General features: G+C 44.5%; 1 protein-coding gene across 50 annotated transcripts in view; it reads right to left on the bottom strand.

Annotated features, from left to right (window-relative positions):
- Madd (MAP kinase activating death domain) overlaps positions 1-26,721 on the bottom strand; it is a 42,361-nt gene that overhangs the window by 10,435 nt on the left and 5,205 nt on the right. For 2 of the 50 annotated variants that reach the window (XM_048428236.3, XM_048428255.3), the window contains exons 4-29: positions 26,258-26,561; positions 25,795-25,926; positions 25,120-25,233; positions 23,973-24,053; positions 20,928-21,106; positions 20,385-20,620; positions 20,099-20,255; positions 17,536-17,639; positions 17,236-17,450; positions 16,648-16,901; positions 16,269-16,408; positions 14,800-14,901; positions 13,389-13,448; positions 12,947-13,049; positions 12,083-12,269; positions 11,837-11,987; positions 11,424-11,621; positions 9,761-9,814; positions 8,695-8,795; positions 7,505-7,588; positions 7,144-7,302; positions 4,928-5,030; positions 4,227-4,289; positions 3,857-3,977; positions 3,649-3,754; positions 1,958-2,068 (exon numbers count right to left, since the gene is read on the bottom strand). In XM_048428236.3, the coding sequence (XP_048284193.3) occupies positions 1,958-2,068; positions 3,649-3,754; positions 3,857-3,977; positions 4,227-4,289; positions 4,928-5,030; positions 7,144-7,302; positions 7,505-7,588; positions 8,695-8,795; positions 9,761-9,814; positions 11,424-11,621; positions 11,837-11,987; positions 12,083-12,269; positions 12,947-13,049; positions 13,389-13,448; positions 14,800-14,901; positions 16,269-16,408; positions 16,648-16,901; positions 17,236-17,450; positions 17,536-17,639; positions 20,099-20,255; positions 20,385-20,620; positions 20,928-21,106; positions 23,973-24,053; positions 25,120-25,233; positions 25,795-25,926; positions 26,258-26,561 (3,619 nt within the window). The remainder of the gene's footprint in view (positions 1-1,957; positions 2,069-3,648; positions 3,755-3,856; positions 3,978-4,226; positions 4,290-4,927; positions 5,031-7,143; positions 7,303-7,504; positions 7,589-8,694; positions 8,796-9,760; positions 9,815-11,423; positions 11,622-11,836; positions 11,988-12,082; positions 12,270-12,946; positions 13,050-13,388; positions 13,449-14,799; positions 14,902-16,268; positions 16,409-16,647; positions 16,902-17,235; positions 17,451-17,535; positions 17,640-20,098; positions 20,256-20,384; positions 20,621-20,927; positions 21,107-23,972; positions 24,054-25,119; positions 25,234-25,794; positions 25,927-26,257; positions 26,562-26,721) is intronic. The other 48 variants (XM_048428237.3, XM_048428258.3, XM_048428238.3 and 45 more) reach the window with 31 other exon arrangements.

Below are 26,721 nucleotides of genomic sequence, written 5' to 3'. Positions count from 1 at the left end.
CACAGACACTGAGAAAAACAATTAATAAATGGGACCTCCTGAAACTGAAAAGCTTCTGTAAAGCAAAGGACACGGTCAACAAGACAAAACGACAGCCTATAGAATGGGAAAAGATCTTCACTAACTCCATATCAGACAGAGGTTTGATCTCCAAAATATACAAAGAACTCAAGAAATTGGACACCAAAAGATCACATAATCCAATAAAAAATGGAGTACACACCTAAACAGAGAACTCTCAACAGAGGAATCTAAAATGACTGAAAGACACTTAAGGAAATGTTCAACATTCTTAGTCATCAGAGAAATGCAAATCGAAACAACTCTGAGATTCCATCTTACACCTGAAAGAATGGCCAAGATCAAAAACACTGATGACAACTTATGCTGAAGAGGTTATGGGGAAAAGGGAACACTTCTGCATTACTGGTGGGAGTGCAAGCTGGTACAACCCCTTTGGATGTCAGTGTGGTGATTTCTCAGAAAATTAGGAAACAACCTTCCTCAAGATCCAGTAATACCACTTTTTGGTGCTCAATCATGCCACAAGGACATGTGCTCAACTATGTTCACAGCAGCTTTGTTTGTCATAGCCAGAATCTGGAAACAACCTAAATGCCCCTCGACTGAAAAATGGATAAGGAAAATGTGGTACATTTACACAATGGAGTACTACACAGCAGAAAAAAATTAACATCTTGAATTTTGCAGGAAAATGGATGAAGCTAGAAAACATTTTGAGTGAGGTAACCCACACACAGAAAGACAATTATCACATGCACTCACTCATAGGTGGTTTTTAAACATAAACCAAAGAAAGCCAGCCTACAAACCATAATCCCAGAGAACTTAGACAACAATGAGGACACTAAGAGAGACTTACATAGATATAATCTACATGGGAAGTAAAAAGTAGAAAAAGATCTCCTGAGTAAATTGGGAGCTTGGGGACCTTGGGGGAGGATTGAAGGGGAGGGGAGAGGCAGGGAGGGGAGCAGAGAAAAATGTAGAGCTCAATAAATATCAATAAAAGAAATAAAAGTTGTCTTTGTTTAAAATTTGTTAAAAAAATGTAGTTGAATGTGGTGGCACACACCTTTAATCCCAGCTCTTGGGAGGCAGAGACAGGAGGATCTGTGAGTTTGAGGCCAGTCTGGTCTATACAGCAAGTTCCAGGACAGTCAGAGCTACTACTTATTGAGATATTGTCTCAATAAGGAGAAAGAGAAAACAGCTAAATTCTCATATCTGCTTCTGCACTCAAACTATTGAATGTATGGCTTAAGCTAAAGAAGATAAAGAAAATGTCATCTCACAGGTGAGCATTGGAAAGGGCAATTTCTAAAAGCTTTGTAAACCAGGCTGGCCTCAAATTCACAGAGATCCACCTGCCTCTGCCTCCTGAGTGCTTTGATTAAGTATGTACCACTACCGCTTGGCTCTGTTTTATTTTTTTCTTTCTTTTTCTGCTTTGTTTTCTTTTTTTAAATATTTATTTGTTTATGATATGCGCAGTGTTCTCCCTGCATGTCTGTCTACACTCCAGAAGAGGGCACCATTCTAGACGGTTGTGAGCCACCTTGTGGTTGCTGGGAATTGAACTCATGACCTCTGGAAGAGTAGCCAGTGCTCTTAACCGCTGAGCCATCTCTCCAGCCCGTTTTGTTTTCTCAAAAGAGGCATTTTAGTATTGTGATGAGACAGACTTCATCTTGTAGATCCACAGACATTCACAGACCTTCCACGGAAACTGCTATCCTATGAGAGTTGGAGTGCTTAGAGTCCCGACACTGAACAGAAAGCTAAAACCTCACCTGGACTACTACCCCATTCTCAAACTAGGGATTAACTGGGATGCATAGAGACATGGCCAGAAATGTTCCATGTGGAAGCCCTGCAGTAGGGAAAGATGACAAACAGAATGGAAGAAACCCAAGGGATGGCCTGATATGCTCACCAGATTGGTCAGCTGATCAAGCACCTCATTGATTTGTTGGCTGTACACAAGACCAATGTGGGACTTTCCCATTAGGCGCCGTACTTTCTTCCTGATGTCATTCTTGTTCACCTGGAAAGCCAAGACAGGAGTCTTAATTAAGGATCTGCTCTCTTCCCAACAGGGGCAGAGACAAAATGTCTGTTTTCACATTATCTATCTGAGAAAAATGGAATTCTCAAGAACTGTTTCACTGACTATGGCAGAACATTATCAGCTGTGCATTCTGTCCAATGGTGCTCAACCATAGAGGAAACCTTACAGGAAATGCTGATTCGCTTTTTGTCAGTTTGACACAAGCTAGAGTTATCTGGGAAGAAGGATTCTCAATTGAGAAAAATGACTCAGTAAGACTGACCTGCAGGTAAGCCTGTGGGGTATTTTTTTTATTAATGACTGGTGTGAGTTCAGGCCAGCCTGGTCTACAGAGTTTACAGAGTGAGTTCCAGGACAGCCAGAGCAACACAGAGAAACCTTGTCTCAAAAACCAAAACAAACAAAAAGGTGGCAGGAAAAGCTGGGTGGTGGTGGCGCACGCCTTCAATCCCAGCACTCGGGAGGCAGAGGCAGACAAATCTTCTGTGAGTTCGAGGCCTGCCTGGTCTCCAGAGCAAGTTCCAGGACAGGCTCCAAAGCTACAGAAAAACCCTGTCTTGAAAGACAAAAACCAAAACAAATAAAAAAGGCAAAGTGAGCAAGCCAATAAGAGCACTCCTCTGCGGTGCTTGCATCGGTTCCTGCCTCCAGGTTCCTGCCTTGGCTTCCAGCTAGTGATGGACTGTGACCATCAATAAGTCAATAAGCCCTTTTGTTCCCATGTGAACATAGCGCTTATAACAGCAACAGAAACCTAACTAAGACACAAGATCAGTCAAGTCAAAAAACTTACAGAACCATCACCATATTTGGGTATTTCATCCCTTCCCAGTTAGAGGCTAGGGAGAACAGGAGAAATTCCTTATTCTCACAGCCATTCCCTGCCACCACTACTCCAAACCCATTCTCTCCCAGAGAAGAACTCTTTTGTTTGGTAATATACTTTCCCACAGCTAGACATGAAGCACAAACAACTCAAATTAGGGTTTATCATTACTTTGTTAATAGTGGGCATTTTTTTTCTTTTTGACAAGATTTTACATAGTTTTATTTGGTCTTGAACCAAATAAATATAGTTAAGGCTGGCTTTGAATTCCTGCTCCTCCGGTCTCTACCTCCCTCCCAAGTACCTTATTTACTGGTATGAACTACCATGGCTAGTTCGGCAGATTTTTCCAGCAATAGAAAATTATGTATGACAAAGGGCTGGTGCTAAAAATAAATTACGAGCCTCTGAAGGATTTAGAATATACTACTTGAAAACAATGAATTAAATCAGTTGTATTCTGTGGGGAGCTCTATTGCTTCTTAAAACAATTTAGCAAAAAGAGCACATATAAAATTCAAAGTAGACAAGTAACAAGTGATAATCAGTTTATTTTATAACATTCACTAACAAAAACCCAGCGAATAGTGTGTAAGCTGGCAAAGAGGCCTTGGACTCTCAGCTAGGAAGAAAGCACCAGTCAGATACTTTGACAGCTTCCCAGCCACCCCAGAATTTAGGCCACAGAAGAAGCCTTGCTCGCCAAGCACCAGCGAGAGCGGGACATCACCTTCATCAGCAGCATGTAGGATATGAGGTTGTGTAGCAGTGTGGCCAGTAGGCGGTCTTCGTCATCCTCTAGACGCTTCCGGTCACGTTCTCCCAGGGACAGGTACCTGAGCAGAAGACCAGGTACAAGTTAGTTCTCAGTCTGGAGACCACAAAACACAGCTGGAAGAACTGCATAGGAATAGTCTCATCTTTCCTAAGTCCCATACCTGTCGATCATTTCCTGAGGACCCTGGTCCATACCCATCCCTTCTCTTTCCAACATCACAGCGTCTAAGAATGCATCTTCCCAGAACTGCATCTGGTCCCATAAAGTAGAACGCTCTTTGCCTGTGTAGAATAATGTTATTTCTTGGGTAGGGGGCAGTGCTTATTTAACATTCCAAGAATACAGCTGCCAAATGAAAAGTTAGCAAGTCCCAGATAAAAAAAAAAAAGGCCATTCCAAATTCCAGGGCAAAGAAACCAAACCTTTCTCCCAGATCTAATACATTTGCTACCAATCCCAAAGGCCTCCAATAAGGCCCAGCCCTTCCCAAGCATGAAGAATAAACATAGCACACAAAGAAAAGCCGTTACTTATAGAAAAGGTCTCCATAGCAGCATCCTCTAGCTGGTCCCACATCGATCCTTTGTCCCTTCCTGTCAATTTGTGAGCAGGAGGGAACATGGTAGCAAGAGGAAAAAAGGAGACAGAAACACATAGCCTGTTGATTAGCACCAAAACCCAGATTCATCTAGTTTTCAGCTCCTGCTTATCCCACAGATTCCTTGGTTCAGATTTCAAAATACTATCTGGACTGGTGAGATGGCTCAGTAGGTAATGGAGCTTGCAGTCCAGCCTGATGACCTGAGTTCAATCCCTGGAGCCCACGTGGGAGGAAGAAGGAAAAAAACAACTTCCACAAGTCCTCTGACCTCCACATGTATGCACAGCACATACCACCCCCATTAAAGAAATAAATATTGAAACGAAGTTAAAAATGCTATCTGGCTGGGCGGTGGTGGCGAACGCCTTTAATCCCAGCACTCGGGAGGCAGAGGCAGGCGGATCTTTGTGAGTTCGAGACCAGCCTGGTCTACAAGAGCTAGTTCCAGGACAGGCTCCAAAGCTACAGAGAAACCCTGTCTCAAAAAACTTAAAAAAAAAAAAAAAAAGCTATCTGATATCAGAATTGATATCGGCAGAAAGTCGAGCAGCCGCTGCTGGCGCTGCCCCCCTCCCACGGCTGAGCCCAGGCTTCTTCTGATGCAAGGGACCTTACCAGTCTATTTCTTACCTAGTAGTCCCTCATAGAGATAGACTCGCTGGCTTACGTCTTCCGAAGAGCGAATTGGACTGCCAGCCAACTTCTCCTTTGGCTTCAAGCTATGGGCTTTACCCTAGAAAGACAAGGTAGGTCAGATGTCAGACTGATAAAAAACAAGCCAGGCACCTCATTGAAAGGCTCAGGTACTCAGTGGACATTATTCATTAGCAACACAATTATCCCTACTACGTTTGGCTAAAAGTCATTCTGATAATCCTGTTTCCTGTTACTGCTTCCTAAAGCAAGAAATGAAGGCCTCATTTTGTCTTCCCTTTACATTTTATTCTCTGTTGTTTTCTCTTAGGGCTGGTCTTTAACCTAGCTTGTGTAGAAGGAGGGTCAGCAGTTCAAGGCCAAGGTTTAAGGCCTTTGCTTTAAACTTTGGCAAGTTTGAGGCCAGCCTGGGCCACATGAGATCCTGTTTTACACCCTCATCCCACAAAACAAGATAAAATCTTTGTAGTAGCTAGTAGCATGACACAGTAGAAAGAACACAGAGTCTGGCCAAGGTCCAGATCCCTACTCTTTATTAATTTTTTAGTTGTTGAGGATCATTTTCCTTGTCTATAACATGAATATTATATCTCCCTCACAAAACTAGAGAAATGATTAAATTAATTAGTTTATTTACTTATTGTGGCGCACATGCATGTTCACATGTGTGTGCACATATCTAAGAGTGTGAGGGCCCAAGAAGATAGCAGGAGTTTCCCTCCACTACTTCCTACATTATACACACACAAATCAAACAAGAAAAGCCTTTACTGAGTCAAAAAATGTAAGTAAACTTTCTCACCTCAAGCATACAAACACCCTTGCTCACCAGCATAGGATAATTAAGGCTGTGTAGAAGGAAGGGCCAGAAAAGGTAGCACACGGTGGCCAGTATCCCATGAGAATGATTTAACATCCAGAGGAATTTTAAAAGTTTTTTTAATACTTTTTAATGATTTATTTATTTTTATTTAATACACATTGATGTTGTGCCTGCATGTATGTATGAGAGCACCGAATCCCCTGGAACGGGAGTCACACAGACAGTTGTGAGCTGCCATGTGGGTGCTGGGAACTGAACTCGGTCCTCTGGAAGAGCAGCCAATGATCTTAACGGCTGAGCCATCTCTCCAGCCATAAAAATGTTTTAAAGACTTTTTAAAGTAACACTTATTCATTTTGTACATGTGTGGCCGGGGAGGGTTTACAGATGTGCCATGGCATGCATATGTAGGCCAGAGAACATCTTTCAGGAGTTGGTTTTCTCTTTTCACCATGAAGTTCCAAGGATGGAACTCAGGTTGTCAAAAGTTGAGGGCAAAAGTCTTCAGCATCTCCCAGGGCTCCACATCTTTTTGACAAGGCTTCCTATGTCGCAGACGGGCCTCAAGCTCAAGATCCTTCTCAGTCCCTTGGGAGGAAGACAGCATGAGCCACCACACCCAGCTGGAAGGATCTTTTAAATACTCTTATTAAAACAGCCTGTGTAGATTCAAAGAGTCAGGCCTCATAACTTGAGTCTCCCTGCTAACTCTTAATTTTATCTCAGACTCCATTGGCTCTATGAGGCACGGACAAATTGAAGAACCTAGAGACACAAATAAGCACCAGTGGTAAAAAAAAAAAAAAAAATGACTTCATTTAGATCGTATCTTCTACTTTCCTTTATAGACAAAAGGACTGGAAAATAGTTGTGGAGAATATCTACTGTCGCCTTAAAGTGGCCACGGCTCACAGTAGATAATGCTATCTAAAGAAGCAGGGGTGTGCTACAAAGCAGAGGGCTGAGATAAGAACTGAGTGATTCATTTCATTTGGGGATGGGGGGCACACACTTGTAATCCCAGCACTTGGGAAACTGAAACAGAAGGATCACAGGCTTGAAACCAGCTGGGGTTGCACAGTGAGACTGTCTCAAAAAAAGAAGAGGAGAAGGAGAGAGAGAAGGAAGGAAAGAAGGAGAGAGGGAGGCAAGGAAGGAGGGAAAGAGCCATCCCAGCTGCAGCGGACCTTACCGGGTGACTATGGCCAGTTCCTCCCTTTCCTCTGTGGCACCATGCGCACACTCAGTTCACACTGAATCACACCTCCTGCCCCACCTTTTTCTTCTCATCGTCTCTTAACTTTTCATTCTGTACTAAACCACTTCCTGTCCCATTAAAGAAAGTCTTCTGTTAATGAATAAAGCTTACAAAGATGGTGCTTGTGGCAGAATTGGTTTCAATTTCACTATCAGACAGAGCAGCCCGGGAACTTGTCAAGTGGGCACCGCCTTCTCCTCCGGGCCCATCACCTGCATTGCTGCTCAGGTCGCTGTCTGCTCCAAGGGTCTCTCCAGAACTGTTACTCACCTAGAAAAGACAAACAGTAGGAAGGGGTCCCCAGAGGACTCCCAGTACCAATTAGAACCCCTATGAGATGAGAGACATTCTGTGCACACCCCTGAGAATCAGCCGACCTGAGACTGAGAACAGCCTCCAAGGGAAGGAAGGAGCCCTTCCAAGAAGACACCCACACCTCACCCACAAAGAAGTCAATGTGGTATCCCCCTACCACGGTGCTAACTTCAGAATCCTGACTTGAGCTTCGGATCATAACAGCTGGACTCACACCAAGGACAGAGTCTTGATCAGTCCTCTGAAATAAGGCAAGGGAACACCTATATTGCTTCTAGAAAGATCCTGAGCAATGAATTCTTTTCTTAGTTGGAATATATGTAACTTATACAATGAAATACTACATTAAATAAATACATACTCACTGTGGAAAACAAAAGAAAGAATAAAAAAAAATAAGAATAAGCCATAAATCTACTACCCAAATTAATCTCTACTTTTAGTATATTTCCTGTTAGTCTTCTCGTCTTTTCTTCTTTTTTTTTTTTTTAGATTTTTTTTATTTATTATGTATACAGGGTTCTTCCTGCATGTATCCTGAAGTACAGAAGAGGACATCAGATCTTATTTCAGATGGTTGTGAGCCACCATGTGGTTGCTGGGAATTGAAGTCAGGACCTCTGGAAGAGCAGTCAGTGCTCTTAACCTCTGAGCCATCTCTCCAGCTCCCTCTTCTCGTCTTTTATATATATATATATATATATATATATATAAATATTTATTTATTTATTATGTATTATTCTGTCTGTGTATATGCCTGAAGGCCAGAAGAGGGCACTAGACCTCACTACAGATGGTTGTGAGCCACCATGTGGTTGCTGGGAATTGAACTCAGGACCTTTGGAAGAGCAGGCAATGCTCTTAACCGCTGAGCCATCTCTCCAGCCCCTAAATATATATTTTTAAAACTAAACTGAAGTTGGGCAGAGTAGCACACATCTTTAATCCTAGAATTTGAAAGACAGGGGCAAGCAGATCTGTGGGTTCTAGGCCATCCAGGGCTACACAGTAAGATTCCCCCCACATATATGTAACTTGTGTGTGTGTGTGGTGTGTGTGTGTGTGTGTGTGTGTATTTAATCATATTATGTTGCTAAATTTTTGAAAACACAGTTGATAGCAGTATTGCATTCCTTGGTTCTATTATATTTATTTAATTATTCCCCATTATTGGTTATATTTAAGATTGTTTCCTTCTTTTGTTTACTGTAAGAAATATTTTGAGGGTTAGGGTATAACTTAGTGGTAGTCTTTACCTAGAATGTATACACTGAATTTAATTCCCACTGCCAATAAATTATATATCCATATATCTTTGAGACAGCTTTCAAGAAGGCTATCACAGACCTGGGAAGCAGGTGTCAGGCTCACGCCACTATCTGCGCTGATCTGGGACTTTTTCTCCTCTGCTTCACCAAGGTCAAAAACAGGCTTGATCACCTCCGGCCCTGAGTAGGGGAAGACTTCTGTTATTCAGTGCATAGAAGCTTGGGGCAGGCTGGTGAAGGGAGTGGGCCGCAGCAGAACTGGCTCCAGACCTGTTCATCACATCCCAGTCACTTCCCAGGAACTGCCCCTCCCCACCACTGGGGCCCACTAGAAAAGGTTCCCAGAAGCCTTAAGAACCACATAGTACATTAGACCTGGCCAAGGGTTTCTGCAGCCATCTGCACAACCTGAGAAAATTCAGAGCAAATCATCCTAACACAAAACATCCTACAAACAAACCCCATTCCGTGGCACTCAAAGTCAGAGTTCCACCTGTGCCTGAGACTATTAAAGTGTTCCCAGGATGCTCAGTGATTCTTGACAAAGGTGTCCAAAGAAGTCAGAAAAGGTTAGGGCAAAGGAAAGAAAGAAATACTGTTTTCTTGGGTACTGCCTACCCCCACCCTACACCACCTACATTTGAGACAAAAACAAAAAACCCAAAAAACAAAACAAAACAAAAAAACTATTTAAACTCACCCACCCCCAAAGGTATGGCAGAAGGACAGAACGACAGGAAGCAAGAACATGTGCCTAGGCAAGCTACTAGAGAGAGTTGGGAAGCTACAGACTCAACACAGAGGGACAGCAACCATCTCTGCCAACTACACCCACAGGCCTAGAGTAAAGGTGAGGGTTCGCCCCACCAGCCAAAAACAATAGAAAACCAAGGTTTAGGTATTTTACACAGCAGACATCTGATTGCTAATGAAGGGAGGGGCAAGGAGCAGCTTACCAGTCACACGCCTTGGATTCACGCACCACCTGCCCCAAGAACCCTCTATCCTATCTTTCCAACTCTTCCTCCAAATACCACCCAAGAACAAATTTGGGGTGGGGCTGGCAAAGGGAGCCCGCCCAGCTGGGCCTGGGAAGTTGGCAGGTATGGGAGACTGAGGGGCAGGAAGGGGCATTTGTTCCTTACTCTGTTTTTCCAAAGCCTTTTGCTTTTTCACTTCCTGGTGCTTGTTCCACAATTCTACCCCAGATGCAGTGCAAGCAGGAGAGAGAGACAGAGAGTCAGAACTTGTCAGGTTGTCAGAGGACCAGAGACCCCCCAACCCAGTGCATTATGCTTCCGACATCAGATTATCAGTTAAGAGACACAAAGACATCTTTGCTTGGGTAGGGTTGAGGAATCAAGAGATCTAATTTTTGCCACCCCATCATGATCTGAAGTCTCTAAATTTCTAATCCTATTCCCAATGGAAACATTGCAGAATCTTTGAGCTGGAAGGGCTCTTCATGAAAGTACTTTATTCTGTATGAGAAACTGGACCCTGCTGGAGACAGAGCAGCAGACTCCCGACAACACACCATGATCTCTCTGCCAAAGGAGCTGAGCAACAGCCACGCTTACAAGTTACAGATAAGAGACAGTCACGTCAAGCAGTCAAAGAATTTCAGAAACATGAGCAGAAATTCGCTTGACACACTGGACTGGACAAAGGTCAGACCAAGCATTTGATTAGCATTCCTCCTGTTGCTACCAAAAACATAAAACAAACAGACAAGCAAATCAATTTACCCTCAGAACTATGGCCTGCTCAACCAAAAGACCCATTCTTAGACTATCTAGGAAAAATGCTCCCGGTAGATGTAAATGAGAACAGAAAATGGCCAAGACTAGTTTCTCAGTCAAACAGAGCACAGGGAATACCAATCACTGCTTTTTTTTTTCTTTCCTGGAAGGAACTTCAGAATTTATTTAGTATAATCTCTTTATTTCCTAGACAAGGTGATTCAAGACTTTCAGAAAAAAAAAGTGTTTGTTTCTGAAACATCGTATCAAGCAGGAAAAAGTCAAGCTTGCTATTGCTTCTAGGAGACTATTTGCCATCCAGAGAGCTGGAGATGTCCTAAGAAGAGAGCTGGTTCACTCCTATGAGAATGCCTGACAACGGCTAGAGGCCGGGGCAAAGAAGCATCAGTTTAGCACAGCATAGAGACCAAGGGCCTAGAATCGAAAGGAAAGTAGCCTAGAAGACTCGAGGTCTAGCAGGAGTGAGCCAAAGAGCGACACAAGAGAGCAAATGGAGGAACCCCAGACATATGCAAGTTTGAATCGAGTCTGAGGTAGAAAGACAAAGAAGAGCCTGCTCAGAAATGTATGGTCTTGGAGCCTAGGACCCAAACACGCCAGAAAGAAACACATTCCAGAGCAGTGTAATGCTTGGATGGGGGGGGGGGGGGGGCGCGGCGGGGGTGGCATGGGGGGGGGCGGCTAGATACAGAGTCCAGATGGTCGTAATTTTACATCCCAAAGATGTACCTATAAATTTCCTAATAGTTTCCAGGAACATGTTTCTCTATGTGAAGAAATTCAGATGTAAATAAAAAAGGGATGGAGAACATAGCTCAGACTCCCTGCACTGCATCTCTAAGCAAACTTCATTATTCCTCAAAGATGCTAGCGAGGCAGCTAGAGAGCATGCAGGAAGACAGACACATACAAGAAAATGCTGCTGGAGGCGGACAAACCCTCCTCTCTAAAAAGCAAGCATGGGACAAGAAAGTCAGGATTCTGGATGAACTGAGAGAAAGGAAAGCCAAGACCACTTCGATATAGCAAACGCAATGATGCATACCGACAGACGCTACAAAATTCTCTTCCTTTAGACTTCTTGTGTCCAGCTCCTTAGGACCCTTCCCTGTAGCACTTGGTGCCCGCGGACCCAGCTGAGGGACCCTTAGCTGGGCCATAGCTTTTGGGTCCCCCCGCCCAGCCAGACCAGGATCCTTGCCCACAGGGGTCTCTGTTGGGCTTCTCTTTCGCTTGTCTGGTTCTGTGGGAAGAAACAAATACAGAAAGTGGCTAAAGGAGGCATCGGATAGGGGTCAAGTCAGGAAAATGAGAGGGGAGAAGCCAGAATGCAGGGGGATATGAAGCAGTACATGGAAAGAAAAGGGAGAAGATTTCCTACACATAAACACACCAGAAAACAATCCCAGAGAATACGGTAAGGGAATGGCACTGAAAAACGTCAAGTAGGATCCCTACCTTTACTATAGTAGTGGGTCTGGGCAATCTCCAAAAGCCCAAAGATGCTGGCCATGCCACCCAGACCTGCGTGGGCATAGGACTGCTCAAGACTGAGGACCGTGCACTTGAGGAGGTCTAGCATTCCTTTGTACACCTTCCGACTGATCTCCTGCAACAATAGCCAGGACCCAGAGCTAGCAACTTTTCTTTAACTTCCACATCTTTCTGCCCCGTTGATTCTGATTCCGAAGCCCAAATACTTACCACATCTTGGATGACATCCTGCCGGGCATCATCCTCTGACTGCACTGCACGGTTCAGTTTGCTCAGCACAAAGACTCGAAGCTGCTCACTCTCCAGCAGCCGGCGCACCTTTTTCATATTGAGCCAGCCTACTCCCTGGCCATCCAGCACACTGTGCACCACTTCCTTCAGGAACTGTTGGTTCTCACTACAAGGTCCACAAACCACTTCTATGGTCATCTTCCTTGGCAGAGCATCCCCTCTTTCACCAGACAAGATGTTTATCCCAGGGTAAAGGATAAAGTTAAGTCTCCAAAAATGGCCACCACATCTCTATGTCCCCAAGGATCTTGTTTGCCAACTTCCCGCAGCAATTTCGCCTTTCTCCACACTATAATACTGTTGCCTGGGGACTGGTTAGAAATGGGAAGTGCTAGTTGGGCAGGGGTGGCGCACACCTTTAACCCAGCACTCAGGAGGCAGAAGCAGGTGGATCTCTGTGAGTCTGAGGCCAGTCTGGTCTACAGAGTTACAGAGTTAGTTCAGTCAGGGCTATGCAGAGAAAACCTGCCTCAAAAAATAAAAAAATAGAAAAAGGGTGGGGGAGTACTGACCAAAATTGATTAAATCTACTGCTCTCCCCAGTCTTGAGCATCTCTCAAAAGAAAAAAAAAAAAAAGGAACATTATCTTATTAACACTACCTGAAAACTGTTTGCTAGTTGAGTGTGGTGGTGCATGCCTGTAACCCGAGTACTGGGGAACTGGAAACAGAGATCAGTTCAGGGTCATCCTCAGCTACACACGGAGTTTGAGGCAAGCATGGTAGGCAACATGAGACTGTCTCAAAAAATAACACAAAACAAAGTGCCCTACCATTTATTACCTGGAATTGCTGGACCGGCCCTGGGGTGACGGAGGTTCTCTTTTCACAGTCGGACTGTGTTTAATGACAGATGACTTCTGGTCCACCAAGGCCCTCCTGTTTCCTACAGTAGGGAAGGCAGGAATGAAAGGCATCACTGGCACAGTTCAGGGGCTCACATTATCATATCACTGGGTTGCCATAATCCACACCCATCCTCCAGAAGGTCTGGACTGGGTGGCAACAGAACAGCACACACAGGTAGGAAGAGCCATGGCAATGTGCAGGAGGTAGGGATGGAGGTCATGCGCCAGCAGCATGCCTCTTGGGCTGCATGGGTATTGTGGGGGACAGGCAAGTCAGGTCACTCATGTGACGTCGCTTGCTCCAAGAGGAGGCCCTCAGGCAGGCAGAGAAGATGCTAGGGAAAAAAAGTCATGCACAGCTCACGGGGAAGACCCACCTTCACCACTCCCAGGGCCGGCTTCAGTAACAATCTCCATTAGAGTATTTAGCCCAAATACTGGGACAAAAATACACAATTAGTAGGTGCATCACAGTACCTGAACCCCTGTACCCCTTGATGGAGCAGTAAGTCAGCTCATCTGAGCACTCTCTCAAAGCATGGAAAGTGCGAATAACCTTGGTTCTAGGGCACAGCAAAGCTGGAAGCCATGTGATCAAGAGATAACCAAGGCTCTAAGAAAGTCCGTTCTTAGGCCTGGGACCTCTCAAAGCCAGGGGCAAGGTAAATGACACAGAAGGCCTTCATATACTAAACAGGCACATGCGTGAAAGAAGGAATACTGCTCCGTGAAATATGTAGCACAGGGGTCCTGAGGGGCTCTGGGTACCACAGGGAGGAGACATCTTGCAGATGCTATCATGGGAAGGAAGGGTGCAGTAGGAGGATGGGACATGGGGTAGGAAGGCTAAGTGCAGCACATGAGATGAAGCATCGCATGCAATGAAAGAGTTTCAATTACTCTTCCCCTCAAATGTACCAGATAAAAGCCAGAGAGGCCAACACACCTGTCCATCCCTAATCTACCCATCCACTTGAGGACTCACTGTAGCGATGCTAGTTAGTTTTCTGCATTACTAACCTAACCTCCTTTCACCCACCTACTCCAAAGCCCCACTCTGCTAAAGAATACTCCAAGGCTCCAGCCGATATCTCTAGCTGGATATGATGGGAGGTACATGTCCATAATCTTAGTGCTAGGGAGGTTCAGGGAGGAAGGCTCGAAGTTTGAGGGGTTCTCCATAGGAAGACCCTGTGTCAATAAAACGGTTATTTCTCACTGTTCTTACTACTATAGTTAAATATTTCAGTACAATATCCATAGATAACAAATAAATGTCAAATTAAATTGAGAAAAGCCCCTCAAGCTACAAAGATCATAGATAAAATTGAAATATGGTCTGACCCTAGAAGCCAATCAATACCACTGACAGACTAAAAGTCGGCATGAATCCATAGTAAATGGCTAAATTCTATAAATGCCACTAGACTGCCCATAATTCTCCTCCTGTGGACCAGTTCCTTGGGAAGAAGTTTACCCAAGTTCACGCAGTGGGAATCTGAAGATGACTGAGCTAGCACACACTTCTTTCTGATAAGGTCCTCCCCAAAGCAGAGGTAAACCCACGCGGCTATCATCCTACTGATACAACAGGGCCGCTCCAGCTACAAAGGTGATTTCTATCTGCAACCACTTAGCACTTATGATGTGCAGTGAAAGCCATGATAAGCAATATGAGGCAACAGCCAGGTCCAATGATTTGTGGTACACAGGGCTCCTGACAAATATTTATATGTCTGACATGTCTCTCAGAGAAACCTGATTTGACAAAAGAAAGATTGAAGCTACCTTTCAGGCTGGGGAATGGTGTAGTCTTCTCTCGGGCACCTTTGGTGGGCAGTGTGAGGTTTGAAAGGCTGAAGCTTGTACTATGGTTCCGATACAGGCTGCCTACAATGGGGAGGGTATGAAAAGCCATGAGCTAATGTTGGAGAAGCTGCTTATTCGTCCCGGCCGCCCAGAACCAAAATAATCACACAGAAACTGTATTAATTAAAACACTGCTTGGCCCATTAGCTGTAGCTTCTTATTGGCTAATTAATACTTACATATTAATTTACCCCATCTCCACTAACTGTAAAGCCACGTGGCAGTGGCTTACCGGCAAAGTCTTGGCATGTCTGACTCTGGCAGTTCCATGGCGTCTCTCTGACTCCTGACTCTGCCTTCTTCCTCCCAGCATTCCGTTTAGTTTTCCCCACCTAGCTCTGTTCCCCTATAGCTCTGCTATAGGCCCAAAGCAGTTCCTTTATTCATTAACTGACAAAAGCAACACATAGACAAAAGGACCTCCCATACCACTTCCCCTTTTCTGTTTAAACAAATAGGAAGGCTTTATCTTTAACATAGTAAAATTACATATAACAAAGCAGTTATCAATGAATCAGGAAAACCTCTCTTAAGGGAGCTGCAGCATGTCACCAGCCAAAAAAAAAAAAAAAGAGAGAGGCTAAACTTTGTTTCTCTGTGTCTCGAGTTCCTTTCCAAGCTTTTAGTCTGCCACATTGGTGCGCCAAGCTAAGAGGACAAATGTTCACAGCATCCCAGTACAGGAATGGTTGTATCATCTTTACCTCTCTTAAACAGCATCCCAATGGACTGATCAGATAATGTCTGCTCTATCTTAGAAAAGATGCAGTGTAAGTAAGGGCGAACAAAGAAACAGCCAGGTCTGCTCAAAATCCAGTAATAATTTTCTCTGACTTCCTCCCATAAAAATGTCTAGGTCTCATTTACTGCTAACACTGCATGAAAGCCAGTGGTTCATATGCCTTTGCTCTGAAGTGATATTCCTACCTGGACCCTAAGGACACCTACAACTACAATCACTCTTTATGGCAGCCCTCATCAGCCCTTGTCAATCTGCAGTCCATAAATGATCCTTCCTCTCATCTGTTAAAAGCAAGCACGAAAACCTGTTGCATATATATTTCAAACATTTTCACTAAAGCTCCTTACCAGGCAAAGACGACAGCAGATCCAAAACAAATTTGATTAAATATATGACTTATAATTTAATGTTTAATTTTTGTCTATAGTGTCTGAAATACATACGTAAGCGGATTAGCGATATGCTGCAGTAGCATTTGCTACCAATCCTAACAACCTGAGCTGATCCTGAGGAGCCCCAGGGGAGAAGAGAACTCCTACAAGCTGTCCTCTGGCCTGATATCAACCTAGCTCTACACCTCAAGTTCTAAGCAACATGTGCTAGACAGAAAATACAGCAGAAGAATGAGAGAGCTTGAGGTACTTACTAGCAAAAGACATGATGCCCCCGAAGCCCTCGGTGCTGTTGTTGGAGACAGTGGAGTTGGGAGAGCTTGCTCGGGAGTCTGACTCTGCATCTGAGTCACTTGCCAGTTTCAAGCTGTTGGGCCGCAGCAGCTTTTGAGCCCTTGAATGCACAGTGGCACCCATGAGTCCCAGGCAGGGGTACTTAATCTTGGGAGTGGACCTTATGCTACACTGCACTTGCTGTTCTTGTCCCATAAATCCTAAGTCCTTAGTTCAAAGAATTACCCTCTGGGGATGGCAGGATAGCAAGAGCATTCGTCTTTCTGATTAACCCTCACCCGGGGTCACTGCAGTGAGGTCCTTCAGTCACCCATCTAAAAAGGATTCCCAGGCTCTCACCGATTGCCACCGACATGTTGGCTGAATCGGGGAGTGTAGCTTTCCCCCTCCTCCTCCTCATCTTCCTCAGGGGGAAAGCCATATTGGGGCTCGAAGTATGGATTGTCATAGGTTCGCTGGCACACTGACCCCTCTCCAGTTTCTGTCTGTCTCCCGTCCACAGTAGATTTGCAAATGCTGGGAGGCACAGGAGTGAGGGACTTGGAGCTGCCTGCTGTTGCCTTATCATCCATCTCTGTAGAATCGGCATGTTCCTAGGGTCACATTAAATACAAAGTGGTCACCTGATGCCCAGTGATGCCTTCCCATAGTCTCAGTTCAATGGAACAGACCAGGTCTGTCAAATTCCCAGCCTATGAAATGTACGGGAGAAGAGCTACAATATTTTTGATCTCTGGACTTACAAACTATGGAAGCAGATACTAGTGACAGCTTAAAGGAAGCCCGATGACCTTCTTTTGGTGTTAAAGCTACTTCTCAGAGGCTTTTAGTCAGAAGGTTATAGAGAAAAAGAGGGGAAGAACACGGGAAGAAGCAGACGAAGAGCTGCAGTCAGGCTTTCCGAACAGATGGGACCAGCATCCTCACCATGCCCCCTACGTCTCCACGTACAGGGTGGGCGCCATGGACGACAGCACCAGGGCTGCTGCTGGCCGCCATGCTGGAGCTCCAGCGCAGCGGGGGATTTCCCTGAGAGTTCTCGCTGTCTGGACCGGGCTCCTCTCCCTCTTTCTGGGTCTGCAGCTCATCAATATTCACTTCGCTGGCATCTCCCAGGGCTGCATGCGTCAGAGGATCCACATCTACCCAGAGAGACAGGCACAAATCACCTCAGCCCCAGAACCCAACCCCTGCCTAATAATGGCCAGTCTTCCCAAGTATACTCACTGGGAGTATCACCATTGATGTCACATTTCATCATTTCACTGACGAAGTCCCCAAGGGAGGAGTAAGAAGAGCTCGAGTCATCATAATCCATACTATCACTACCACTGCAAGGTAAAAAGAATGAAAAGGAAAGGAAGAGGGGCTGGCCCAGGAGACTCGGGATGCTATGGCTCTCGCTGCCGAGCCTGACAGCCTGAGTTCACTCCTTGGACCCACATGGTAGGAGAGAACCAACTCCCTCAAGTTCTCCTCTGACCTCAGCATACACAGAGGGCCGCACAAATGCACACACACACACACACACACACACACACACACCATAAACTGTTTCAATTTTTTTTCTTTTAAAGAAAAGAAGCTTAAGATGTAGCTGAGGGCTGGAGAGATGGCTCAGAGGTTAAGAGCACTGACTGCTCTTCCAGAGGACCTGAGTTCAATTCTCAGCAACCACATGGTGGCTCCCAACCATCTGTAATGAGATCTGGCGCCCTCCTCTGGCATGCGGGCATACATGGTGGCAGAATGTTGTAAAATAAATAAATTAAATAAATAAATAAAGAAGTAAAAGAAGTGAGTATACTTTAAAAAAAAAAAGAAAAATAAAAAAAAGAAAAGATGTAGCTGAGTTGGTAGAATGCCTGCCCCCCAAGCAAGAAGGCCTGGGTTCAATTCTAACACTGTTCACAGTCCTCAAGCATCACAACTTGGGAGTAGAGACAACAGAAGTTCAAGATCATTCTTAGTCATTTTAATCCAGCTTAGGACACAGGAGGTCTTTTCTCAAAATAAAATGGAAACAACAACAACAACAACAAAATCAGAAAGGAGAGGACTAAAGAATCCACAGTCAGGGGGCTAGAGAGATGGCTAAGTGGTTTGAGCACTGGCTACTCTTCAAAAGTACCCAGGTTCAATTCCTAGCACTCACAATGGCAGTTCACAACTGTTCCAGAAGATCTGACACTCTCACACAGACAACACCAATACACAAAGAAAAGAAAAGAATCTACAAGTAGTATTTAGAACCCCAAAAAGGGGAGCACAGTTGGCTCAAGGCTAGGGTACAAGACAAACTAAGGATGTCAAGGAGAGCAATCAGAGCTGATTATGGTGGCTTATGCTGTTAGCCCAGACTTCGAGGCAGAACTGTGTGAGTCTGAGGCTATCTTAGGTTACACAATGAAACTCTGTCTCAGCATATAAAACAGAGAAAGGGCTAAAGATACGCTTCAACAGTTAACAGCACTTGCTGCTTCCAGAAGACCCAGACCCTGTTCCTAGCACCCACACGGACACCTACAAACACCTGTAACTTGTTGTGGGATATCTGTACTGTGTTAAGAAATATTACTTTGATTGGTTTAATAAATAAATATTACTTTGATTGGTTTAATAAAGAGCTGAATGGTCAATAGCTAGGCAGAAGGTATAGGCAGGACTTCTGAGCAGAGGGAGAGGAAGTAGGAGATGAATCTAGGAGCATAAGAGATGCCAGGAGACATGGAAGAAGCGTGACGGGCGGTGGTGTGTGACAAAAACGGAGATTAATAAAAACGGGTTAAGTTATAAGAGCTAGTTAAAATCAAGCCTAAGCTAAGGCCAAGTTCACATAATTAGTAATAAGTCTCCGTGTCATTGTTTGGGAGCCAGTTAGCAGAACAGAGACTCATTACGGTGACTCTAGGTTCAGGGGATCCAATGCCCTCTTCCTCCCACATCAGACAAGACACTTAAACACATAAAAATAAAAAATTAAATAAATAATAAAAACAAAACCCACAAAAAGTAACCTACCAAAGGACTGGGGATGTAGCTCAGTAGAGTGCCTTCCTAGCAGGTAGGAGGAACTGGCCGTGGTTCCCACAGCACACAGAATGGGCGGTGGTGGCACACACCTTTAATCCCAGCACTCGGGAGGCAGAGGCAGGAGGACCTCTGCGAGTTCAAGGCCAGCCCTGTCTACAAGGACAGGCTCTAAAACTACCGGGAAACTCTGTCTCAAAAAACAAAACAAAACAAAAAACCCCCAAAAACCAAAAAACCAACCAACCAAACAAACAAAAACAGAAGCAAGCTGGCAAAGAACAACAAAAGCAAAATAAGAAGGGAAGAGTGGGAGGAAGAGCTGAGGTGACATGATCACGATGTAGTGCACATATGTGTGAAACTGTCAAATGATAAATTTAAAATATTCAAAGAAGGAGAAGAGGAGGAAGAGACAGGCTGCAGAGATGGCCCAGTGGTAAGGAGAGCTTGTCACACAACCCTAAGGACAACTTCTGATACCAGCACCCAACTAACAAGTTAGCTGTGCCACAAACTTGTATAGCTCAGTTATAAGGAATGTGAAACCCTCTTCTGGCTTACACACACACTAGAGAGTAAATCCACAAATATATTCACTAGATGACAGACAGACAGACATGCACACGTACACACGCACACACACACACAAAATCAATCTCTTTTAAAGAAGAAAATCAACTAAAATATTCAAAGCTTTAAAGACTCACATCTACAACTGCTATGACATTTTTGCCTCCTAGTGTGAGGGACTGCTCACCTGTCATCAGTGGGGTCAGAATCAGAATCACGTTCTGGTGGCCCACTCAGGGCCTCAGCCAGCTGAGAACTGCCGTCGTAGACTCGATAGTGGATGGGCTGCAGCTGGTGAGCAAACCACTTTGGCTTGTCACCAATAAGGGCTGGATCAAACATATCTACCCAAAGAGGAAAAGCAATGAGCAATAAAAAAGTGGGGAAGTTAAAAGCAGTAAAAAGTAATAGAGAAGCAAAAGAGGCCCTCAAGGGACAAAGGCGCGAGGCAAACGGAGGGCAAGTGGACTCACTGTTGTGAATCCGCTGAAAGGCATAGTTAGAAGGGTTTAGGATCCATTCTCCAAAGTACTCCACAGCTTGAGTCCTGGCCAGTTTCTCAGCAAAGGGAGTCTGTCGGGGACGTGAGGCCAGAAAGGAGCCAGCTTGGAAAGCTACCACAGGTCTGGGGAAGAGTCGCAGGGTACGTGTGTGCATCTGAAAGCCCTGCAGCACGTTAGCAGAGTTGAAGAAACGGACCATGGCCACTCTGGGAAAGAAGGGGGTGGTGAGATAATCCAAGACCCATACCCTGTGTCGTTAGGCTGTGACCCAAGGTCTTAGACCACCTCCTAACACCATCGTTTAACAGGTTTCAACCACCATGGGGAGAGATCTTAACCATCAGTCTTGCTCTTCATGCTGAGAGTGTTAACTATTTCTTCTCCTCACTTTTGCTAAGGTAGGAAATACAACCAAATATCACACTCATTTTATATAAAGTAAATCTGGCTCTGAGATGTGGTCTCCCCTCCTCAAGAGAGCAGAGAAGCAGACTTAGGAACTTGTGCTCTTACCTCGTTGCAACATCGACTGAATCTACGTCATTGCCATAAATGAGTGGATTGAACTCAGTGGAAGGCGTGGCCTGAAAGTCACCAGAAGGCCTTCCCAAGAGAAGTGGGATCTCCTGGCCCTCGTGGAATTTCTCCAGATTAAGAATGGGCTGGGTATTGAGACTCATGCTGGCCAGGGCCTGGGAACAACAAAAAGTCCTCACTTAAAACAGGCTCTTACGCAGCCAACCTCAGGTCCTAGGAAAGGGGTGTTAAAGTCTTCCACCTGTCATCTCTGGTCACAAATTGTCTACGAAGAACTGTGCTCATGTGAAAAACCATGGCCAACTCATTCTAGAGTCTGTATCTTTGAAAAAAAAAGAATCCAAATAATTTAGCTTCTAGAAAGCAGCTGGAATTATGTAGCTTGTCCATCTAAGTCAGGGAAGCTCGAGGCTTTTATAGAACTTAAGTCCAAGACAACGGCTTCCATTTATTTTAGCCGAGAATGTGATTTTCAAATTGAAAAACACAAAGAAGTAAGAACAAGTGAACTGTAAAAAACAGACCTACCTGGACAAAACAACAACAAAAACAAAAACCAAAAACAAAAGCCTTATCAGGCAGTGGTGGCGCAGCCTTTAATCTCAGAAGCAGAGACAGGCAAGTCTCTGAGTTTAAGGTCTGCCTGGTCTACAGAGAAAGTTCCAGAACAGCCACACTTTGCCTCTGAAAACAAACAAACAAACAAACAAACAAACCACAAAATCAAACAAAACAACAAAAACCCAGAGCCTCACCAAGACAGCCACAACTATGAAAACAACTCCCCAAACAAAACAATGTAACAAGAACAGAGTCTCAGGCCGGGCGGTGGGTGGTGGTGCACACCTTTAACCCAGTACTCGGGAGGCTGAGGTTGGCGGATCTCTGTGAGTTTGAGGACAGCCTGGTCTACAAGATCTAGTTCCAGGACAGGCTCCAAAGCCAGAGAGAAACCCTGTCTCGAAAAACCAAAACAAACAAACAAACAAACAAACAAACAAAAAACTGAAAACTACTAAGTACTCATTGAACCATTAGTGTTTCAAAGTGGCTGAGGAATAATCCCCTGGGCTGGTGTCACACTGTATTTGGAATCAGAATCTGGGTGATTCTGTGTTAATGCTGCTGGTCCATGCCTACACAGTAAGAAGCTGGCATAAATTCATATAGCACTCGCTCTTCACATTCTTTCTTCACTCTCCCCCGCCCCCTCATTTTGAGACAAGGTTTCATCAAATAACCCTGGCTGTCCCGGAACTCGCTCTGTAGACCAGGCTGGCCTCAAACTCACAGAGATCTGCTTGCCTCTGTTTCCTAAGTTTTGGGATCAAAGGTGTGTGCCACCAAGGCAGTCTCCACATTAGCCCCTCTTAAGCAGTCATCAAGAATGAAAAACACAGCAAGTGAAGACAGCTAGAGAACTTTCTGACCCTGCAACCCTTACCAGGCAACCAGGTATCAGATCACATGAGCAGCAGTGAGTGACGAAGAAGGACCACATTCTAGTCAACACCGTCTAGACTCCAGCTTTGAGAAGAACTACGAGGTACTTCAGACAGCACAGGAGAAAAAGACTTTTAAAGAGCCTTCAAGAGACTGTGACTCCTAATACGCACAGTGCTGTCTACTGGTGGTCCTACATAACACGTACAGCGGGGGAAGGGAATGGAGCCATGTCATATTTTACCTTCAGGTACTGTGTTTAGCATGCAGAATAAAAAAAAAAAACAATCAATAAAAAAAATGGCTGAAAGGGCTTACACAAAGAAAGGGATTTTTTAGGAAGGGCATCTATAGGGACTTTGGAATCAATTTAACAAGCAAGTCTGTCCAAATGTCTAACTTTCACCTTCAAAGACTGAAGGAGTACTATAAAGAGAACGGCAGAGATGACAAAACAGGAAGGGATGGGTGTTCTTGGTTTTGTTTGTTTGGGTTGAGTTTGTCCGAGTGATGGGACTACAGGTGAGTGCCACCACACCCAACAGGAAGCATACATATACACAGTATCATGTGCATTACAGGGTGACAAGCAGTGAGTTAAAAAGAACCCTTTAAGATTCATTCTGCTGACTGTTAGCTGCTCCCCATTTGGGAGTTCATCCTCGTGGGTTTGCTCCTAATCATTATGGCAAATGGATGTTACCCATGTTCCTTCTTTTGGGCGTATGCAATATGTTCACGTAACCGTGGCTACACACCCAAGTCTGTAATTGTTAGCACAGAACAAGAGTTGGTCGTGTCCCTGTGTCTGTCACAACATGTCCCACCAAGCAGCATCCTTCTCTAGTCTGGTCTAAACGTCTTGGGGAACATCTGTGGCTATGTAGGATCAATGCAGAGGGGGAAATGCTTACTCAGTACAGGGTTCTGTGCCCATTATCTGGCCATAGCTGTGGGAAAGTCCCCCTGGTGTATTTCCGATGTAGTACACCACATTTTGTCAGCCGGAAAGTAAAGTCACAGAGATCCTAAAATAATCCTAGGCCTAAGTATAGTGTTACAGACCTACAATCCCGGCTCTCAGGGGCTGAGTCCAGAAGATCCAGAGTTTGAGATCAGCCCAGGCTACAGGGCAAGACCCTGATCAGTTCTTGCTGTTTCTACAACTATCTGAATATATGACTGTTTTTAAAAATAAAAAAGTTATAATTCTAAAAAAAATTCATTCTGGTGCACAAAATTTGGATATACTTTTCCTTAAGTCCGCTCAAGGTAAAGAAAATCTATTTCACATGAAGGTTCTTAGACACACTCCCTTCCAACAGGATCCTGATATCATCTATTACTTACTTTATTTAAACATTTTATGACATCTTAATTTACACTGTGTTAAGTATGTGTACATGTGTGGGTGCATGTGTGCCACAGCGTGTCTGTGGAGCGCAGAGAAATAACTTCTGAGAGTAGGTTCTCTCCTTCTACCATGTGGGTCCCAGTCGTCAGAGTTGGTGGCAGGTGCCTTTATCTGCTGAACCATATTGCAGACCCTTCCCCCGCTTTCCTTCATTCCTCACCTACCTGCTTCAAGTGTTTTTTCAGCTCTAATGATTCTGGTTCTGGCAGGACAGGCAGCACTTCCGCATTGGTAGGGGCAATCACCTGCAGCAGAGAAAGCAGAAGAACCCATGACTTTAGAATGAACTGTCTAGGAGATCTGCTTACATAAGGGCAAATAACATGCCACAGGGAGATGTGATAAATGCAACATCATCATATGTTATCCTATACATATGAGAGCCATGCATACATACGTGAGCTACATCTACATTCCTGAAAAGAAATATACCTAATATTGATGACTATATCTGAATATTATTATGGGTCATATTTTCTTCTTTACATTTACTTTATTTTTGAAACTTACTTTCATTACTTCTAATTATGTGTATGGATGCAGGTGCCAGCAGAAGTCAGAGGTACCAAATCCCCTAGAGCGGGAGTTAAAGAGGGCTGTGAGTCACCTGATGTGATGGGCATTGAACCCAGGTCCTCTGAAGAGCAGTCAGTGCTCTTAACTGCTGAGTCATCTCTCCAGCTCCTATACTTTTCTTTTTCTTTTTACTGTATTTGTGTTTGGAGGGAGGTGGCATTCCATGTCACATGTATGGAAGACAGAGGACAACAGAGGTGAATTTTCTCTTTTCACCATGTGGATCCTGGGTATTGAATTCAAGTTGTTAGACTTGGAGGCAAGAGTTTTTTACCTATTAAACTACCTTGCTGGCCCGGCCCTACACTTAATTTTATTTTCTAAAATTTATTAATGAACACAGAGTAGGCTTTCTACAAGAGTTTTTAATATACTCACATTGTGGAATGTTAACATAATTTTGAATGTGTGCTGAAAAACAGTTTCTTTCACCTGATTATCTACATTCTATATAAGTGATATACACAAAAGTAACCATCATGGGGCTCTTTGATTATCTACATTACATATAATGACATATACGGAAATAACCGTCATGGGGCTCTTTGAGCATGTAGGAGGAACTCTTAATTCAGAGCAGACTAAATTCTATAGCCAATAGCCTATCTGCCTACTAAAATCAAAGCCACATTAGAGAAAAATTGTTTTAATAAGTATTATAATAGAAATAACAGTTATCAAACATAACTGGGCCTAGAACATGATCCTATTTAACGCCTTAGTCCCACGCCTCACCCTGTTGCTGTCCAGATCCACTAGCCACACATCATCAGGCATTCTGAAGTCTAGCTTGTAGAGGAAGAAGCTGGCAGGAACTCCAATGATGTATGGGGTTGGAGCCAAGAGTAGCTGTGGAAAAGATAAACAAAGACAAATTTATTGAGGGCACGTAATTAAGTCAGAATTTTTCCAGATAAGACGTTCTGACACCCTTTTCCAAAATTCTCACAGCTAGATACTTGCAAAATTTAGAATTTTTCAGATTTTAGAACGGAAACAATACATTTCAGAATATTTTTTTAAAATATTTATTTATTTATTTGTTGTGTATACAATATTTTTTCTGTGTGTATGCCTGAAGGCCAGAAGAGGGTACCAGACCCCATTACAGATGGTTGTGAGCCACCATGTGGTTGCTGGGAATTGAACTCGGGACCTTTGGAAGAACAGGCAATGCTCTTAACCACTGAGCCATCTCTCCAGCCCTACATTTCAGAATATTAACACCTATAATCATTAACTCTCACAAACAAAACTACAAATAGCATAGTTTGACCATACAATCAGTTCAAATCCACCCAAAACTTCAGATTGGTAAGTCATGTGGAACAGAGGACCAGCTTCTTTGGTGCTGGGCTTCCTCCCTTGAGAAGCCAGGGCAGCCCAGCAGGGATGCTCTGTGGGACTCACCTGCTCTGCTGACGCCATGCAGGTAGGGAGCAGCGGGATGACGGGAAACATGTACTCCAGCGGGTAGATCATTGCCACAAAGGCCATCACAGACATGGAGAGCGCGTTGTAGTCGCGAGACTGTAGCACCACCTGCCACACCACAAATCACCCAGCACAGTAACACAGCGCCCGGCACCCCAGTTCAGTGTCTTAGCTCTGCCGCTCCCTATTGTAGGACTACATACTGACAGAGAACGCTGGTATCCCCGAGAAGGAAATCAGTGTAACAAAGGGTACTCAACTGAGCATTCCACTTGAGATCAATATTGTGATTCAATTCATGTCTACCAAATACCTGCTATATACCTGCCATCACTTTACCTCCTGGAAATAAGAAGATGATAAGAACACACAGTGCCTGTCCTCAGCAAACTCATGACCCAGCTCCCAACAGGTCTAGGTCTACAGAACTGGCCCTCACCTTGTGCTCGAGCAGGATGCAGGTTAGCACCTGAAGACAAGCGTCCACGCCCAGAAGTTCCAAGGGAAGATGGAGGGGGAAGTCTACTAGGGTGAACCGAGAGGGGTCTGGAAGAGCAAATGTCAGGGCTGGCTGCAGCTCCTGGGGTAGGACCTCAACGTCCACTCGCTTCTGCCCAGAAACAGGTACTGGGGAGCGCAGCAACCGGTAGATCCAGGCCTCAATCTCTCGAAGGTCATGCAGAAGGGCGCTGGACTTTTCCTCCACTAGCAGCGATCCAGTAAAGATTCGCCACATAGTGTCCCTGAGGAGCACACAGCAAGACTCAGACAAACATCACCAGCTGGTACTGCTGCAACCCATTCAACGACAATAATAACTGGAAGAGGCGTACTGTCAGGAGCCCACTCTCGAATCTCAGAGGGGACCCGAGGTCCACATGAAAACAAAACCAGGCGTACAAC

This window comes from Myodes glareolus, chromosome 10 (assembly GCF_982192425.1).
Source record: "Myodes glareolus chromosome 10, mMyoGla1.1, whole genome shotgun sequence".
NCBI lineage: Eukaryota > Metazoa > Chordata > Mammalia > Rodentia > Cricetidae > Myodes > Myodes glareolus.
The sequence above is the reverse complement of the archived record's forward strand: the minus strand, read 5'-3'. Positions and strand labels throughout refer to the sequence as shown.